General features: G+C 35.3%; 1 protein-coding gene across 3 annotated transcripts in view; it reads right to left on the reverse strand.

Moving 5' to 3' along the window:
- The window catches only part of LOC126819645 (poly(A) RNA polymerase GLD2), a 101,730-nt gene that overhangs the window by 20,278 nt on the left and 62,515 nt on the right, over window positions 1–18,937 (reverse strand). For 2 of the 3 annotated variants that reach the window (XM_050547797.2, XM_050547798.2), the window contains exons 6-9: window positions 18,770–18,833; window positions 5,844–5,910; window positions 2,692–2,768; window positions 432–560 (exon numbers count right to left, since the gene is read on the reverse strand). In XM_050547797.2, coding sequence (XP_050403754.1) covers window positions 432–560; window positions 2,692–2,768; window positions 5,844–5,910; window positions 18,770–18,833 — 337 coding nt within the window. The remainder of the gene's footprint in view (window positions 1–431; window positions 561–2,691; window positions 2,769–5,843; window positions 5,911–18,769; window positions 18,834–18,937) is intronic. The other variant, XM_050547799.2, reaches the window with a different exon arrangement.

Raw genomic sequence — 18,937 nt, forward strand, 5'->3', positions numbered from 1 at the left:
GGTGTTTTAAAATAATTATTGCTATTTTGATCTTTTTGGTCGTTAGACTCAGTTTTGTAAAAACCTCAATTTCGATCAAAATCAATATTTTTACACTTGTTTTGTCTGTATCTTATTTTTAGAATTTGTGCAATCCGATTCATTTTGCCAGCGTGGGTCACATACATATGGTGACATTCATGAACACAAATCTTCTCAGCAATCAAAGCATGTATTTGACATTGTTTTTAGCAACCGAGATGGTTTGTCAGGGATAAATTGGCTGCCAGTAGTGCACATACAATTGGGTAAACATCTGGAACCATCGGTATAATTTACTGCAAACCAATAGAATACAATACCTAAACATAAAACTATGCTGAAATTCTTTTCGCTATTCTAATGAAATAGATACAGATATTCATGTGCTAGTGGTTAATAAATGTGTTTACCTTGTAAATAATGTATTAACATTAAACCAAATGAATAACTAGATATAGTTGTTTTCCTTGCATCATTGATATCATGATATCTAGCCCAGTGTTTTATAAATAACATTAAAGGTCTCACCCGCCAATCCACTAAAATATACAATAAATAATGTAGAAGGATACAATCATGTTTCTACATACATTCAGTATCAAAATTCCGCCCCCCACCCCACCCCTCAAGTTTCTAATTAACATCAAAAATAGCCATTTCTCTGCAAAATAAGTAGATGTATCTCTATTTAACACCAAGTCATCGTTCATGAGTCAGGTTAAACTACATTAACATCATTCTCGGAAAGCAGATTTGTCCACCATTTCAAGTCCACACTAATCTCTGTCACTATCTCACTTTAGTACTCATCAAAAGTTTGGGTCTGATAAAAAGTTTGATTAAAATCTAATATTAAAAGATAAATTAGATTAGATGCTCTAATTATCGAAAATTAGTGAGAATCAATAAGCTTCTTCATCTAGATCTCCTGAACATAAACAACATTATGTCTCATGGAAATAGAAATAAACAACCACATTTCAATGTGGATATAAAGATAGGTTGCCAGGCAGCGAAACATACGCCCACAGCGGCTAAATCGTCTGAGTGGTCGACAAGGGTTGTCGCATATTTATTCCTTTGTAGGTAAATGGGGGGCCTTTACAAGACAGTTCCATACAGATCAGATTATAATTTTTGCCGTTTGAGGGTTCACAAGGTTCTACAAATTGAAACAAGGGTCTCAACTCTGGAAGTAATCTACAGAAATTGTTGAAATTTGACAGGCTTTTTCGTTTCACAAATTTAAATGATGCATATAAATTTCATACATATCAGATGATAACTTTCATCAATCGAGCATTAACAAGGTTGAACAAAGTGAAACAAGGGCCATAACTCTAGAAGTAATAAACGGAAATTGCTAAAATTCAATGGGATTCTTCTCTTTACTAATTTAAATGACACATGTAAATTTCATACAGATCGGCAGATAACTTTTATGTTAGAGCATTCACAAAGTTCAATAAAGTGAAACAAGGGCCATAACTCTAGAAGTAATAAACGGAAATTGCTGAAATTCAATAGGCTTCTTCGTTTCACAAATTCAAATATTGCATATAAATTTCACAATGATCGGATGTTAACTTTTGGCATTAGAGCCTTCACTAGGTTCAACAAAGTGAAACAAGGGCCATAACTCTAGACGTTATAAACGGAAAGTATTGAAATTAAATAGGCTTCTTCGTTTCACTAATTTAAATAATGCATATAAATTTCAGAAGGATGATAACTTTTGGGGTTAGAGTGTTCACAAGGTTAAACAAAGTGAAACAAGGGCCATAACTCTAGAAGTAATAAACGGAAATTGCTGAAATTCAATAGGCTTCTTCGTTTCCCTAATTTAAATATTGCATATAAATTTCACAAAGAAGTAATAAACGGAAACTGCTGAAATTCAATAGGCTTCTTCGTTTCCCTAATTTAAATATTACATATAAATTCCACAAAGATCGGATGTTTACTTTTGGCATTGGAGCGTTCACAAGGTTCAACAAAGTGAAACAAGGGCCATAACTCCAGATGTTATAAACGGAAAGTATTGAAATTAAATAGGCTTCTTCGTTTCACTAATTTAAATAATGCATATAAATTTCAGAAAGATAGGATGATAATTTTTGGGTTTAGAGCGTTCACAAGGTTAAACAAAGTGTAACAAGGGCCATAACTCTAGAAGTAATAAACGGAAATTGCTGAAATTCAATAGGCTTCTTCGTTTCCCTAATTTAAATATTGCATATAAATTTCACAAAGATCGGATGTTAACTTTTGGCATTAGAGCCTTCACAAGGTTCAACAAAGTGAAACAGGGGCCATAACTCTAGACGTTTTAAACGGAAATTATTGAAATTAAATAGGCTCCTTCATCTCACTAATGTAAACAACATATATCAATTTTAAAACAATTGGATGATAACTTTTGGCGTTAGAGGGTTAACAAGAAATTATGGACGATGGACGGACGGACGGATGGGGTCGACGGCAATATAAGTCCACATTTCTATGTGGGCGTATAAAAATGATAATTTCCACATGTTTTTTTTTTACCTTTGTCACAGAAGATGCCATTAAAATACATATAATAAACAAAATCAAAAACTTAATGTTTAACATTGAAATAGAATGATGACAAAACATTAAGTAAATTATTGATTTAATAATGATACTTACTGCAGGCATAATATTTCAGAAGATGTGTATTTCTGATACCAACAGAGTTATTAATATTGAGGTCACAATCTACCGTACTGAAATAAAATAAAGATAATTTAATCAGTATGTAATAAAAAAGACAACAATATATTGATTGTCACAGCTGTCTAAAAAGTTTATGGCAGAACATCTGCAAACAAAATAATACCTTATAACTGAAAGATAGGTTGCCACTTGCCAGGCAATGAAATATGCCAAAGTCGTATTCTTTTTAAGGTAATGAGAGCATTTACAAGACACAAAAAATTTATCAAAAGTAACAACCCATAAAGCAATTATCAGAAAGGATTAAAATTTGATTGGATTCTAATTCTTTCTAGAGCTAACATTTATTATACAAAACATGTACCAGTAATTAGATGACAACTGATGTGATATCAGAAATCAAAGGCTTTCTTCATCTTATGAAAAAAAAACCAAGTACAGTGGACTCTGTCACTTCCGACATCGTACAGGATCGATACAATATGTCAGATTATACAGCATGACGGAATACTCAATGGTCTCCATACCGGAAGTATTATTGTACCTCAAATACCGGAACTATTATTTCAAAACACATTTGAATACCCATAACTTAAAATATGATAAACCTTTCTTTAGATTCAAAATTTTATTACATAAAATTATTACGTTTTTATTTCGGATGCGTCATTCTGTTAATGTCTTCATATTTAAAGTTCGAGTAAAATCATTTCTTACTTTTTCTTATATCACAATATTCATATTATCAAGAGTGACAGGATAGTTGCTGAAGCGACAAGTACCGAAGTAGCCGTGGTACCGATATCGCTAGCCATTTTATAATTTAGGCTAGTAGTAGTACACGAGATAAAATTGGAGTGACAAATAAGACATGTTTTATTACATATTTATTACTAGGGGCCACAGTACGATAGTGCCTGCCTATTATACCACAGTTTCTTATATTACTTTTTTAGCGGTTTTTAACAAGGTTTAATTTTACTTTCAAAATATAATTTGTGTTGTATGGTGCAGCACTAATACAAGGACAGCATACACAGTTACGAGTTGTCATATAAGATGGTGACAGCGCAAAGAATTATGGGTAATTCCTTCTCTTGGAACTTTCTCAAAATATGCTATAATTTGCTGCTTGACATACAATGTCAAATCCGTACGGGTCACTTTGCAGGACGATCACACATTATGAACACAATATTATAATGATAGTGATTTAATTAACTCAAATGAAATACCAAGTGCTCTTTTACGAGTGATTATAAAATTATCAAGGCAATCAACAAAGATGAACAGGTGTTTTAAGCTCACTGATAACTGATTGGTTAATACCCACTGATTGAAGGCCGGTTTACGCAATGTCAATTCATTGCAAATCATGTGACAGGACTGCTGATTAATGTTGTAATTCGGAATATTCAGATATGGACTACTCAAAACTTTTTTGGTTGAAGTAATAAGTAAATAAATTGGGACATGAAAATGATGACAGATTTCACAAAATGCTGTAGTATTCAGATGTCGGAAGTGACAGAGCTCACTGTACATTTGAAATTAATCGGATAATAACTTTATACACTAGAGTTTAATCCAGGGAACTTAATCTGCTGTTTTTTGTCGGCTTTAGCCAATAGAAGTTCAATCAAGCCGATTGGTAAAACAATGAACTGGCCACTATGGTATCATAAATCAATCTACTTTCGGCTAAATTACAATGGGTTAATTATTATTTGTTAATTAAGTAGTCAATCAACTTCCTTGTCGGCTACAATAACAGTCATATCTTAGTGAAAATCAGTCATGTAGTTCATAATCCATCCGAGTAATTAGCACAAGTAACCGTAATTTTGATAATCGACCGGTAAAAAACAAAACAAGCTTGCTGATTATTCATAATAGCCACAAGGCAATCAAAGGATGATGATCTTGGCATGGATTGTGCATCTATTGCGCATCTTTGACGCTTTGTATGAATTCCAGGTGTACCGGTAGATATTAAAATAATAATTGGATCATAATTTAATGGTTTCACTGACCAGTTGTTAGTTAAATTTAAATCTTAGTTGAATATAATCCTCGGATAGAACACCGAATAAACTGAGAAACAGTCATTAATAATATATTATGATTCCCGATGACACCTGATATCAGTTGGAATTAGGTCAGTAAACCAGCGATGCTAGTTTTAGTCTTAAATACCGTTTACCGTTATGATTTTTTATTTTATACACATGCTCACCGAGGCTTATTTTTTAAAAATATTGTCGTTATCATTGAAAGCTATATGACACAGTCGTATGGAATTTAACTTTAAAGCCATTTCAATTATGGTTGTCACGTGATCACTGTGCCGTGTGTCTATCATAGACAAATGAACAAAAACATTTGCAAGTTACAGTGATAGAAAAAAACCCTACAAATTGTGTTATGAAGAAATACCACCGTGCCGTATCAGCTTATACCCATCGTAAAAAAAAAAAAAGAATACAGGAATTTATTCAGGAATATTACTGACATGAATTTCAAGTTGGTACGTGAATTAAATATGGAAAATTTTTCGAACGATGTACGATATATTTGTCGTTATTTTTGTGCTAATTACATAAAGTAGAATACAATATTACACATAACAAATTACTAAGAATTATTTTTAATTATTGAAGTTTGGTTATATTAAAGGGAATGGAAGCTTAAAATTTTAAAACCCAGTTCCTACCGGGACCTCATTTGACCCAATTCTGGTCGGTTCGTTTCAAAATGGATTAAAAACCCTAGTTTAATCATAGGATGAAAAAAATAATCAGATGATAACTATAGCCTCTGGAGAATCCACAAGCTTTTCAAATTGATCAAAGCCCTTTTTGACAGCAATTATCGGAAATATTTGAAAATCTGACGACATACAGATAGAGAGATGATGGCAAGATACAACCACATTTCAATGTGCATATAAAAATTTATATTATTACTATTGCAATGTGTAAATAATTCTATAATCACTTTCGTGATTCAAAAGAGACATACTTTTCAGCATTACCATGAAGATATTATGTTAATCTATGTTAATCGTCACATCCCCTCCCACTCCCATCAAATACAGTGCAAAAACAATCAAATATAATATCTACCTGATTTTATCTCGAAATTTTAAAATAGGAACTTTGGCTCGGATTACATTTGCATTGGAGATAAATGCTATGATAAACAAAAAAGTAATACATATGAACATAAAACAATATGCATGAACTTATAAAGATGGAATGAAACATATGCCCACAACAGCAAAGTTGTTCGAACAATCCACAAATGGTTGTCACATTATGAATCTGTAGCTAATTAACCCTTTCAATGCTAGATGGGCATGAGGTTGGGCTTAGAGGAAAAAATAGAATTTTGGAAATTTGCATAATAATGTAGTCACGTGACGTCATGGCTGCCATTTTGGATTTCTCATTTCTCACTAAAGCTAACACGAAAACAAATTTTTCTCCATGAAAAACTTATGAGATATTGTTTTTTCCACTGGATTTTGATAAAGATATATAAAATGAACAAAAATATCAATAGCAGCCATGAGCAATGCCACCACGAACATGCACATCACGTCTAACACTGCCATGACCACGATTGCAATACCTTGTTTTCACTTTCACTTTCATTTTCATCCCCATATAATTATCAATATAGTCAGTCAATAGATCTACACATTCGGGACTCAGGAATTGCCTACATCTTTTACAATCCAGCAGGCCAGCATTATTATCAACATCAGAATTATTGTCAGAATCTACTGCAGACACACGTCTATCGTGTTCACATTGGGCTTGTTCATCATGCACGGGAGACATAGCCATAGGCGGAACGTCGCGCAACAAATCACACACTTATTAATACCAATCAATGTCCTGACTATTATCATTATCAAGTAACTGGAAACGAATTATGTGTATCACCCGCCTCAAAATTGTCCACGTGTTGGTCAGCAAGACGTCATTCACGACTTCGTCGAGAGTGCATCGTCTACGTTGTCACTATGCATTCCGCCATTTTACAGTTTGCCACTTTGAAACACGTGGAAATATGTTCTAGTGTATAGAAAATACAATAGACGGCACTTGCAGTTACGGTACTAATTTTAGCGAGGACTTTACTGAGTACACTGTAATACCAGGTATACGCATTTTAACGACATTTTATAATACCCTGTACTACCGGGTAGATGCAGTGAAAACGTTAAAGCAAAACCTTTTTACCATATATAATTGGCACATTTCTACATCAACAATCAGGATAGTTATTGTGATCTAAAGTCTCAAATTACGGTCCCTACTTAGGTAAAGCAGAAAATGTTCATCATCAAACTTAGTCAAGGTATTGCTGTAATAAAATTATACACCAAGTTTCACTTCTCCTACTCAATTATAATCAAATTTATTAAACTCCAAAGTCTTGATCAATCAAATTGCTTATCACTCTGCTTAACGTTGGCAGAACCTGCTCATTATCAATATAGTCAAGGTATTGATGTAATGAAACTATACACTTTCACATAATTAGAATCAAAGTTATGTCCCAGAGCATCAACCAATGAAATTGCTTATCTCTGCTTAGCATAAACTTAGTCAAGGCATTCTCCTCCTAGTAAACAACTGCAACAAGTTTGAACATTCTAGCTCAATTACTTACGGCAGCCCACATGCACATGGCATGCATGGCTTCCAGATCAGTTACCAACAAGCCAACAGTGAGGCTGATGTCCCCCGCCAAAATCCGAAAATAAATAAATGACACATATTTAAAATTAATCTCACATTTATTTTTTTTCAAAAGTATCGAGCAATCAAACTACGTATGTGACTAAGTTTCATCACTCTCTATCAGATAGAATCAAGATTATCTTGTCCCAAAGCATTGACCAATGAAATTAGTTAGCTTTGTTTAGCTTCAGTTCGAAATGTTAATCATTAAACTCCGTCAAGACATTCACCTAATGAACATCTACATCAAGTGTAACGATTCTACCTCAATTAAAAGCAGAGTTGTTATGTTCCAAAGTCTTGATCAATCAAATTGCTTATCGCTCCTTAGATTAAGCAGAAAATTCTCACCATCGAACTTATAGACCGGGAACCCAGGAGGTTAGCCTAGCTGAAAAGTGTATCAATTTTCACCTATATGGTATCAAGGCATGCATATCTGGTATTATTATTATTATTACAGCAAATTTAAAGTCCGCCCTTTCATATAACATGTTCAGGGGCACTTTACAAAGTGACAATGTAATCATAAATAAACAACAAGATTATGGACATGTTAACGATTGTATACAGAGTCATTTAAAAGCCTGGGGATCACGTGGCTAAGTGGGTAAGACGCTAGCTCGCTAGCCTGGAGGTCGGGTGTTGGCCTAGAAAGTTCATCCAGATTTTCCGGCGTGGTTCTCCCTTGTCAGTGATGCAGGATGGAGGGGCTGACAAGGAAAGCTGTCTAGTCGTTCGGATGGGACGAAAAACCGAGGTCCCGTGTACACATTGGCGTGCACGTAAAAGATCCCTTGGCAGTTGGAATTCGATATAAGAGTAGGCCGTAGTGCAAAATTAGCCCAGGTTAGGAGCAGAACAGTAGGACGTTAAACCCCATTTCATTTCATTTCATTTCAGTTAAAAGCCTGATTAAATAAATGTGTTTTAAGTTGTTTTTTAAAAGAATATAGATATGTACAACATTTTAAACTAAATGGTAGATTATTCCATAAAACAGGTACTTGATAACTAAAAGAGCACTGACCATAAGGTGTATAAAGTTCTAAAAGTTCTGAGAGGTAAACAGGAGCTAAGTTATTTAAACATTTAAAAGTAAGTAATAAAATCTTAAAATCAATGTGATGTTTAACAGGTAACCAGTGTAAATGATATAAAACAGGAGTTATGTGGTCACATTTCTTAGTTAAAGTAACAAGTATAGCTGCAGTATTCTGTACTATTCAGCTCAAAAGTGTACCACATGAAAATGGTACAGCAGTGTACCTTACGTCTTAAAGTATTACAACCAGCGGCTGCCAGGCAGGATACGCCCACATTTTCGAGAGATGGATTTTTCCTACAATCAAGGGCCATAATTCAGGAAATTACAATTCGATATGCGCAAATATCGAAAGGAACCAAGATCTTTGTGTTATAAACTTACATTTCAAGTTTCAACAAAATCGAATAAAAATTGTGACCTCCATAGGATCCACAACCTTGATAAACCATATTTTTACGCTATTTGAGAACAAAGGGCGGCCATTTTGTCTGTCAGTATTGGGCCAATTTTCACGAAATTCGTACTCAGCCGTCCTTATGATGTATCGGTGATATAATAATACCTTTTTTTAAATTCGATAAAAATTATGACCTCTATAGGGTCCACAAGATAAAAATGCAATTTTTTGTACAATCAGGGGCCATAATTCAGGAAGTTACGGTCCGATATGCCCGAATATCGAAAGGAACCGAGATCTTTGGGTTATAAACTTACATTTCAAGTTTCAAGAAAATCGGATAAAAATTGTGACCGGCTAAAAATGGTGTCATAGTGGATCATAGTGTATGCTTGACAATTCACTCTATGAATTCGGCGAATCAGAAAACTTGTAGTTTAAAACATTACTAATATCGTTATGAATATGAGCTCAACCTGGAATACCTTTTGGTCGGCACATGTTTTTATGTTTATATCTGAAGTAACTGACACGAAAACCTATATTTTAATATACTGCACACCATTTTTAAGGGACAATAAGAGTTTCCCTAAAAAAAAAAGCCCCCATTTTGAATTTGACACCCTAGCGCAATTAGCCATCGCTTTTAGGAGGAATAGCAAAATTCAGTTGGTCACATTACGATAGAAACCAGTTTCATACCGAGGTCCGAGAGACTGTCCCGACTTTTACCCCACTAAATTAAAGTAAATAACCAGAAAATATCTCATGTCTGCCATCTTGAATATTTAAATTTCCTGAAGGGTGCTAGATGGCATTACCCAGATTCTGAATCTACACATATTAAGTATAGTTTAATGGTCGAGAGGGAGACATTAAGTAATATATTGATACTGCACGAGGCATTAGCCAAGTGTTGTTTCAATATATTACGCAATGTCTTTAGCTCGAGACCATTAAACAACTTAAAATACAGACACTATCCGCACGTGCTTTTCAATGAAATACATCACGCGAGTATAGATAATGTATAGATAATGTACGATTGGCAAGTTGCCCGTACATTATTGGAAATAATGGTACGCCAACATCAAAGGATGACGTCACATCTGTAGTTTAAAGACATTTAAAATACAGATGTGATGTCACAATTTGATGTTGGCGTACCATTATTTAAAAAAATCGTACGGGCAACTTGCCAATCGTACATTATTTATACTAGTGAAATATTGGACTTGTGTGACATATTTCACTGTAAAAGCACATGCAGAGTGTCTGTATTTTAAGTCGTTTAATGGTCTCGAGCTTAAGAAATTGCGTAATATATTGTAAAAACACTCAGGACCCACACGGCCCTGTTGTTACAATATATTACTTAATGTCTCGCTCTCGACCATTAAACAATACATAATCCACTCAAAACCTACATTTCAATATATTGAACATTTTGTTTGTGAACTTTATGAGTCTCCCTCCAAAATGAGACTCCATTTTGAATTTGGCCCCCTAGTGGAATTAGTCATCACTTTCTGGAGGAATACCCAAGCTCATTAGATTCAGCGGGTCGAATTCTTATAGAACCATCTTTGGTCCGGGAGCAGCTGTCACATATTTTACCCTACTAAATAACCAGAAAACGCCTCATGTCGGCCATCTTGAACATATAAATTTCCCTAATTCTGATTCTACAAATATTGACGATATATAATCTACCAAAAAACATTAGGTGGACTACATTTACATGTCAAGGTTTAACATGGGCTTTGACAACCGGGCTTTCTCCTAATCAATGTCGATGCATACAATATCTTAAACACCGATGGGTATGTCAGTGGTCACTGAGTTGAACCACTACTTATTATTCTTCATATGATTACTTAATCTTTAGTAGATATTACATACTCATGAAAATATGTAATACCCAAAATTCTCTGTCCCACCTGATAAAGCCAAATTTATTGGAGGGGGGGGGGGGAACGCTTGGCTGTCGTGTCTGTTGGGAGAACCTCCACCACACAAACCCCTCAGAAATAGGCAGTGTGAACACAGGAGTGCTAAACAATTTCCAAGCATCTTGAATATATAGATTTTCCCAATTCTGAATCTACACATATTGAAGATATATAATTCACCAAAAACATTAGGTAGATTATATTTCTATCAAGGCTTAAAATGGGGTTTGGCGGACCTTCTCCTTATCGATGTTGATGCATAATATGCTAAACATTGATGGGTGGTATGTCAGTGGTCTCGGAGTTCAACCACTACGTATTATTCTTTATACAATTACTTAATCTTTAATAGATATTACATACTCATGAAAATATGTAAATTGTAATACCCAAAATTCTCAATAAATCTGACCCAGTTGGTAAAGCCAAATTTTTGGAAGCGGGCGTTTGGCAGTTGTATCCCTTGGGAGAATCTCACCACACAAACTCTCTAGCAATCGGCAGTGTGATCCCTAGGTGCTGAACAATCTCCAAGCAGTTTTAAGTGGTACACACTTCAGCTACTCTAGCCTAATTGCGAGGCGTGTCATTTTGGGTGTTTCTTTCAGGGGTACCCCATCACAATATCTGTCTGGCAGTGGTAATTCATGATCCCAGTGGTGGTGCTGAACAACTTCCAAGCAGTTTTAGTTGGTACAGACTTCAGCTAATCTAGCCTAGTTGGAGGGCATGGTATTTTTGGCGTGTCTGTCGGGGTAACCCACCGTACAAATTGTCTGGCATTGATCATTCTCGATTCCTGTGGTGGTGCTGAACAACTTCCAAGCAGTTTTAAGTGGTACAGATTTCAGCTAATCTAGCCTAGCTGTGGTCACGCAATTACAATTTTACATAACTCTGTCAAGGGTACCCCACCACTAGAAATGTCTGTCAGAGTGTTTTTGTAAAGCCTCGAAATGTTTCATCATACCTGTCGCTTCAGTAACTAACCTGTCACTCTCAATTATCAAAGAACCATCAAATCACCCATATCCATATATGTAGGTACACAAACACTCTTAAATTGTTTAGGTCTTTACGTTTATTGCTCCATATAAATATCGTAATATGAAACCATATATTTCTTCGCCATCGGAAGCCAAAAAGTTCTTGAAAGTCAGCGAATCTGCTTTCGGGTCATGAGCGACTCGAAAATTCGTACAATTCTATCATCCGTATCCACGTGGATTCCACCAAGTATCATGGTACCAAATTTGTGTGCTAAACTGAATACTTCGCCGCTGAGGTGTAGAATTCAGCTTTTATAATATCCGTAATAAATTGAATATCAAAACACGAATCACACATGTGCATGGCGCCCTATTTACATGTACCGCGTGTGGAGGGCAGGTAACGCCCCCTGGAATTCCTTTCTCACATCCTGTCTATATTTACGCTACAAATTACGTACAAATTATATTTATATATACAATATTTTTCCGACTAAATTACTGATTTGGTCAAATTGTCTTATAAATTAGTCAGCCTTTATTTATGGAAATCGTTTTAAACTTTTTAAATGATTAAATACATCAGGCAACGAGCCGTGTGCATTTCCATTCCAGTCACCACTATATTTACTGTGGTGTCGTTACGGTAGAATTATTTCAGATGACTTGGGGGTGCGTTTTAATTTATTTAGATATAATACTTCATAATGGTATAAGATGGTGTCAAGCAGATGAAAACAAGCGTAGACGGTGTGAAATTCATTGTTATAAAACTGGCTACTTAAACTTCCAAACTGTGTGAGTAACTGTAGCGTATGCCAGAGCGAAATGTAAACAGTGCAAATTGCGGCCTTTAGCGGTATTTCTGTGCTTAATTCTTGCATTTAGAAAAGAATAATTAAATGTACGTGACGTGGAAGTGAGTATTATGATCTTATGTCAATTTACTGAACATCAAGTAAAATTTAGTCCACCTGTCGCAAGCGACAGGTAGTTTTACTTGCTACCTGTCAGATGAAAAAATCGCCTGTCTGCGACAAGTAGACAGGCGAACATTTCTTGCCATGCCTCACAGCCACACCCACCACCAGATAACCGGCAGACTTACATTTTAATAATACCAGATGTGCATGCATTGATATTATATAGGTGAATGATATATTGAATCTATATTCCGAGTTTCATGGCTCTCACTTCATTATAACCAAAATTATCGTGCCCCAAAGCATCTACCAATCAGATTGCTAATCTCTGCTTACGGTAAGCAGACAATGTTCATCATCGAACTCCATCAAGTCATTCACTTAATGAACACCTACACCAAGTTTGAACATTCTATCTCAATTAGAAACGAAATGAAATGAAATAGGGTTTAACGTCCTACTCCTAACCTGGGCTAATGAAGACGGGCATACGCCATACAGTGTGCTATGAGGGAAATTTTGCCCGGGCAGCGGAACTATCGCCTACTCTTATATCGAATTCCAACTGCCAAGGGATCTATTACGTGCATTCCAATGTATACACGGGACCTCGGTTTTTCGTCTCATCTGAAGGACTAGACAGCTGTCCTTGTCAGGCCCTCCATCCTGCATCACTGACAAGGGATCTCAATTAGAAGGAGAGTTATTGTGTTCCAAAGTCTTGACCAATCAAATTGCTTAACGCTCTGCTTACCCTGAGCAGAAAATGCTCATTATCGAACTTAGTCAAGTTATTGATGTAATGAAACTATACACCAAGTTTCATCACTCTCACTTAATAAGAACTAACGTTATCGTATCCCAAAGCATCAACCAATCAAATTGCTTATATCTGCTTACCCTAAGCAGGAAATGCTCATCTTCGAACTCCATCAAGGCATTGACCTAACACTAGAAGACTGGTATCATTTAGAACAGGATTTTTGGCGCTAGAAAGTATGCATATACAGTAGAATCTGTACGAGCAGCCACTCCCATTCAGTGACATCTTCTTGTAAGCGGTCACAATAAATTCCCCCTCGTAGAAATTCTATTGTTTCATCTCTTTAATCAACGGCCACTCCTCGAACGCGGCCAGCAGTCACTATTTTATTAATAAATTTAGCAAAATAGCGCTTATTCAACGACCATTGTTAAATGATACCATCTTGTCGTACTTCGTACCACCTCCACTAATCCTGTGATTAATAGTTAATTATCTACTCCCCCGCCAATCAGATAAAACGAACTGTGAAAATAACAATAAACCTGGCATTACCTGTTAATTAATCTTTTGTTTTATTAAATGAACACGTATTGAAACATTATTAGATACTGACTGATTGAATAAACTAATACTATTGAGAGGTCACTCCCGTTAAGCGGCCAGTCATGACAATTCCCTTGAGTGGCTGCTTAAAACAGATTAATGTAGTTTACTTTCAAAACATTGTTCGATAATTGATAAAAATCGTTTAAGAATTACAAAGATAGCTTGCCAGGCAACGAAACACGAAACATACGCCCACAGCAGCTAAGTCGTCCGAGCAGTCAACAAGAGTTGTCGCATATTTTTTCTATTGTCGGTAATGAAACATTTATAATACACTAAAATCTTATCAAGAGTAACAACTCATTAAGTAATTATAAGAAAATAATTAGAATTTGTTGTGCTTTTAGTTCTGCCCCATGCTAACATTTAATATACGAAACATTTAATATCATGGATTTAGCTGTTCAAGTTATCAAAATTCATTGAAAATCAATATACTTGTTCATCTCAAGACCCTTAAGCTCTGTTGACCAATCTAAAGTCAACCGGAGAGAGAGAGAGAAATGAGGTTTAACGTCCACTTGACACAAACTAGGTCATTTTGGGACTAACATATGGTTTAATTTTATTTCAATAATTTGCTTGCGCGTAGGGGTCTTTAGCAGTGGGAGGAAACCGGAAGACCTGGAGAAAACCCACGTGATTGGACAGGCGACTCTACTCCTTGTCACGTACAACCAGAGATTTGAAACCACGCCAGTTGACTCAATGACACGCTTTATGATACAACACGCACGTGCTAACCATTCGTCCATCCAACCCCCCTAAAGTCAATCGGATGATAACTTTGGTTTCTAGAGCATTCACAAGATTATTCAAAGTGATCAAGGTCCATAACTCTGGTAGTAATTATCTGAAATCATTAACAATCACTGGGCTTCTTCGTCTCACGACCTTAAACACTGTGTATAAATCTGAAGTCAATCGGATATATATGCTTATTAAGTTTAGGAGCGTCCATAAGATATTTCAAAGTGATCAAGGGCCATAACTCTGGGAGTAATTATCGGATATCAATGAAAATCAAAAAAATTCTTTGTATAAATATAAAGTCAATCAGATATTAACTTTTGCCTCTAGAGCGTCCAGAAGATTTTTCAAAGTGATCAAGGGTCATAAATCTGGTAGTAATTATCGGAAATCATTGAAAATCACTGGGCTTTTTCGTCTCACAACCTTAAACACAGTGTATAAATTTAAAGTAAATCGGATATTAACTTTAGCCGCTAGAGCGTCCGCAAGATATTTCAAAGAGGTCAAGGGCCATAACTCTGACAGTAATTATTGGAAATCGTTGACAATCAATAGGAATCTTTCATCTCATGACCTTAAACACTGTGTATAAATCTAAAGTCAATCGGCTATTAACTTTACCCTTTAGAGCGTCCACAAAGATTTTTCAAAGAGATCAAGGGCCATAACTCTTGCAGTAATTATTGGAAATCGTTGAGAATCAATAGGCTTCTTCGTCTTATGACATTAAACACTGTGTATAAATCTAAAGTCAATCGAATATTAACTTTAGCCTCTAGAGCGTCCATAAGATATTTCAAAGTGATCAAGGGCCATAACTATGGCAGTAATTATCGGATATCGTTAAAAAAATCACTGGGCTTCTTCATCTTGTGACCTTAAATACTGTGTATAAATTTAAAGTCAATTGGATATTAACTTTAGCCTCTAGAGCATCCACAAGATATTTCAAAGTGATCAAGGGCTACAACTTTGACAGTAATTATGGGAAATCGCTGAAAATCAATAGATTTCATCATCTCACTCATCTTAACAACATAATCAATTTCGAAACAATCAGATGATAAATGTAGTCTGTAGAGTGTTCATAATCAATGGTTGAAGGGCCAAGCCATAGTTATTGTTTTATTAATTAATGAAAATACAACTGCTGTGTTGTGAAACTCGTCTTTTAACTACGATTATCATATTAGTCATTAATCTCTTCTTAATCTATATCCCCATACACATTGATTACAGAAAGGGCCTGTGCATACAATACAAGGCATTGTGAGCTATTCACTATTTGGTCCGCCGACTGTTATTTTAAATATACAGTGAAGTCATAAATGTCCGTTATTACAGTATAGATTAATTATTTGATTGGTCGAATGCTATTGTTTTATTAATACCCACCTGTGATCACATGTCTGGGTGCCATATGAAACCATGTTTTTGAATACACATGTCCGTTATTACAGTATGGATTAATTCTTTGATTGGTCGAATGCTATTGTTTTATCACTTCCCACCTGCATTATTTGTGATAAATCACCTTTGATTTAATGCAATATGATTTGATTTAACTATAACAAAAATCGTTGTACTGCAGTCAATACTTGATTGCCATCAATCAAGTATTTACGTAACATGAAGGCAGTAGTCATTGAAGCATATTTTCTGTTGATACTGTTTGAACTCATTTCCTGTCTGAAAATGGGCGACAGCTTGTCTATAGAGATTGACAGATATTGGCTTTTTAGCGCCAGTGCAAAAAGTCTCAAGAGATTATCGCCCTGCCATATTACATTGGAAGGTTCACTTCTGGTGACATGTACAAGTGGAAGACTACGTTAATTCACTTGTGATTTAAAGAAGATACATTATACCTGGGATGTGATTTACCGATTTTCAATTGTATAATTACCTAGGAAGTGATTTATCAATTTTTGATGTATTTGCCAATGGTGGAATTACTATTTTTAATGGATAATGGATAATAATACTTACGACTTTATTCGTACTTCATATGTAAGTAATTGTAATCAAAATGAACCGATTGGATAAAAGGCTCGCGGGAAATTAAAAGGTTCATCTAATAGTTCAACACAATAGATAAATTAACTGCGTGTTGATTTTTCAACGTATCTCGGGAAAGTAAACGGCTCGTCTAATAAGTAAATGGCTCGTCTAATAAGTAAATGCCGTAGATAAGTGAACGGGTTGTCCATTTATAAACGCCTGTCAGAGAAACTAAACCCATTACCATTAAATTAAGCCATAGTACTAACTAAACCATTTTCGTAATTTTTAAAGGACAATATTAGTGTCAGTCATTATCACATATGTGATAGAACTAATTAAACACGTTCCAAATATAATTTTAACACAGAGATCATTGCTACGATAGCTGAGTAATACAGGTTTCCTGAATCGGAAGTGACGAATGCCAAAGGAAAACACGAGTCATACCTCTATATAACTGACTGATGTGACGAGTGATAACAGATACATAGCCGAATTTCTGCTCACTAATAATTCCTTCCAAGACCAAAAGTCGTTGTGTGAGACGATATCTGACAATTCATAAAAAGAATTGACCGCCACTAGATAAGAGAACACGAAAAAAACCCAGAAAAAGTCTGTGCATTACCATGTTTTTATAAGGTACAGAATGAATATAAACAAGGGAATGTGCGGACTATTTCTATTTTTCTCGTGTTCTCTTATCTAATGACATTCAATTACTTTATTGAATTGTCAGTTATCGTCTTACAGTCCCATATAACGACTTTTGGTCTTGGAAGGAATTATTAGTGAGCAGAAATTCAGCTATGTATCTGTTATCACTCGTCACATCAGTCAGTTATATAGAGGTATGACTCGTGTTTTCCTTTGGCCACTTCCGATTCAGGAAACCTGTATTACTTAGCTATCGTAGCAATGATCTCTGTGTTAAAATTATATTTGGAATGTGTTTAACCAGCTCTATCACATATGTGATAATGACTGGCACCAATATTGTCCTTTAAACGATTTTTATCAATTATCGAACGATGTTTTGAAAGTAAACTATATGCATACTTTCTAGCGCCAAAAACCCGTTCTAAACGATACCAGTCTTCTAGTGTAATACACACCTACAACAAGTTTGAACATTCTAGCTCAATTAGGAGAGTTATTGCGTTCCAAAGTCTCGGCCAATCAAATTGCTTATCGCTCTGCTTACCCTGAGCAGAAAATGCTCATTATTGAACTTAGTCAAGGCATTGACCTAATAAACACCCACACCAAGTTTTAACATTTTAGCTCAATTAGAAAGAGTTATTGTGGACCAAAAAGTGTGACAGACAGACAGACGGATAGACAGACAGGCGGGCGAACCCATTTTAATAGTGCCCAGTTTTCTTCGAAAGGCGGCGGACAATAAAGGCCTGATTATCAAGTACTAACAATCTCTGTCTTGAAGCATAACAGTTATCTGGTTCATCACATCGTTGTCTTGTTAGACTATTGACGGGTATCTGTGTAGGGGAGTATACCGCGAACAACTGTGCTTCTTACAGTTTGAGGTCTATTGTTATTATTTTCCGAAATTTACGACCACAAATTTTTGCCCTTGATAGCCATTTCTAGGGCTTACGACAGCAATTGTCTCAATGGATGTCAAGAATTTGAAGCGATGCATTTTAGTGTGGGTGTATAATGAAAATTGCCAGCTATGAGTGTTATCGGTTATTCCAGAATGAATAAGTATACCCTGTAGCATGTACAATGTCAGTAACTACTGATAGACCAAGATTTAAAAGTTACAATGTCTGCATGTTTTTCAGAATAGGTCAGTAATACATGATTTAATGAATATGAAAAACATTCCAACTTACAACATTTTCTTAACGCTCTGTGGATATTAAATAATATGTCTGTAGCCTCACGTTTCTGATCAATCTAGAAACAAAAATCGTTGTTACTTTGTGTTACCATCATTACAGCCATGTTTTATTTCAATTCAATTCTTGATATAAAATGAATACATTTGTATGGAAAATTCA

The sequence above is a fragment of the Patella vulgata genome, chromosome 4, assembly GCF_932274485.2.
Source record: "Patella vulgata chromosome 4, xgPatVulg1.2, whole genome shotgun sequence".
Lineage (NCBI taxonomy): Eukaryota > Metazoa > Mollusca > Gastropoda > Patellidae > Patella > Patella vulgata.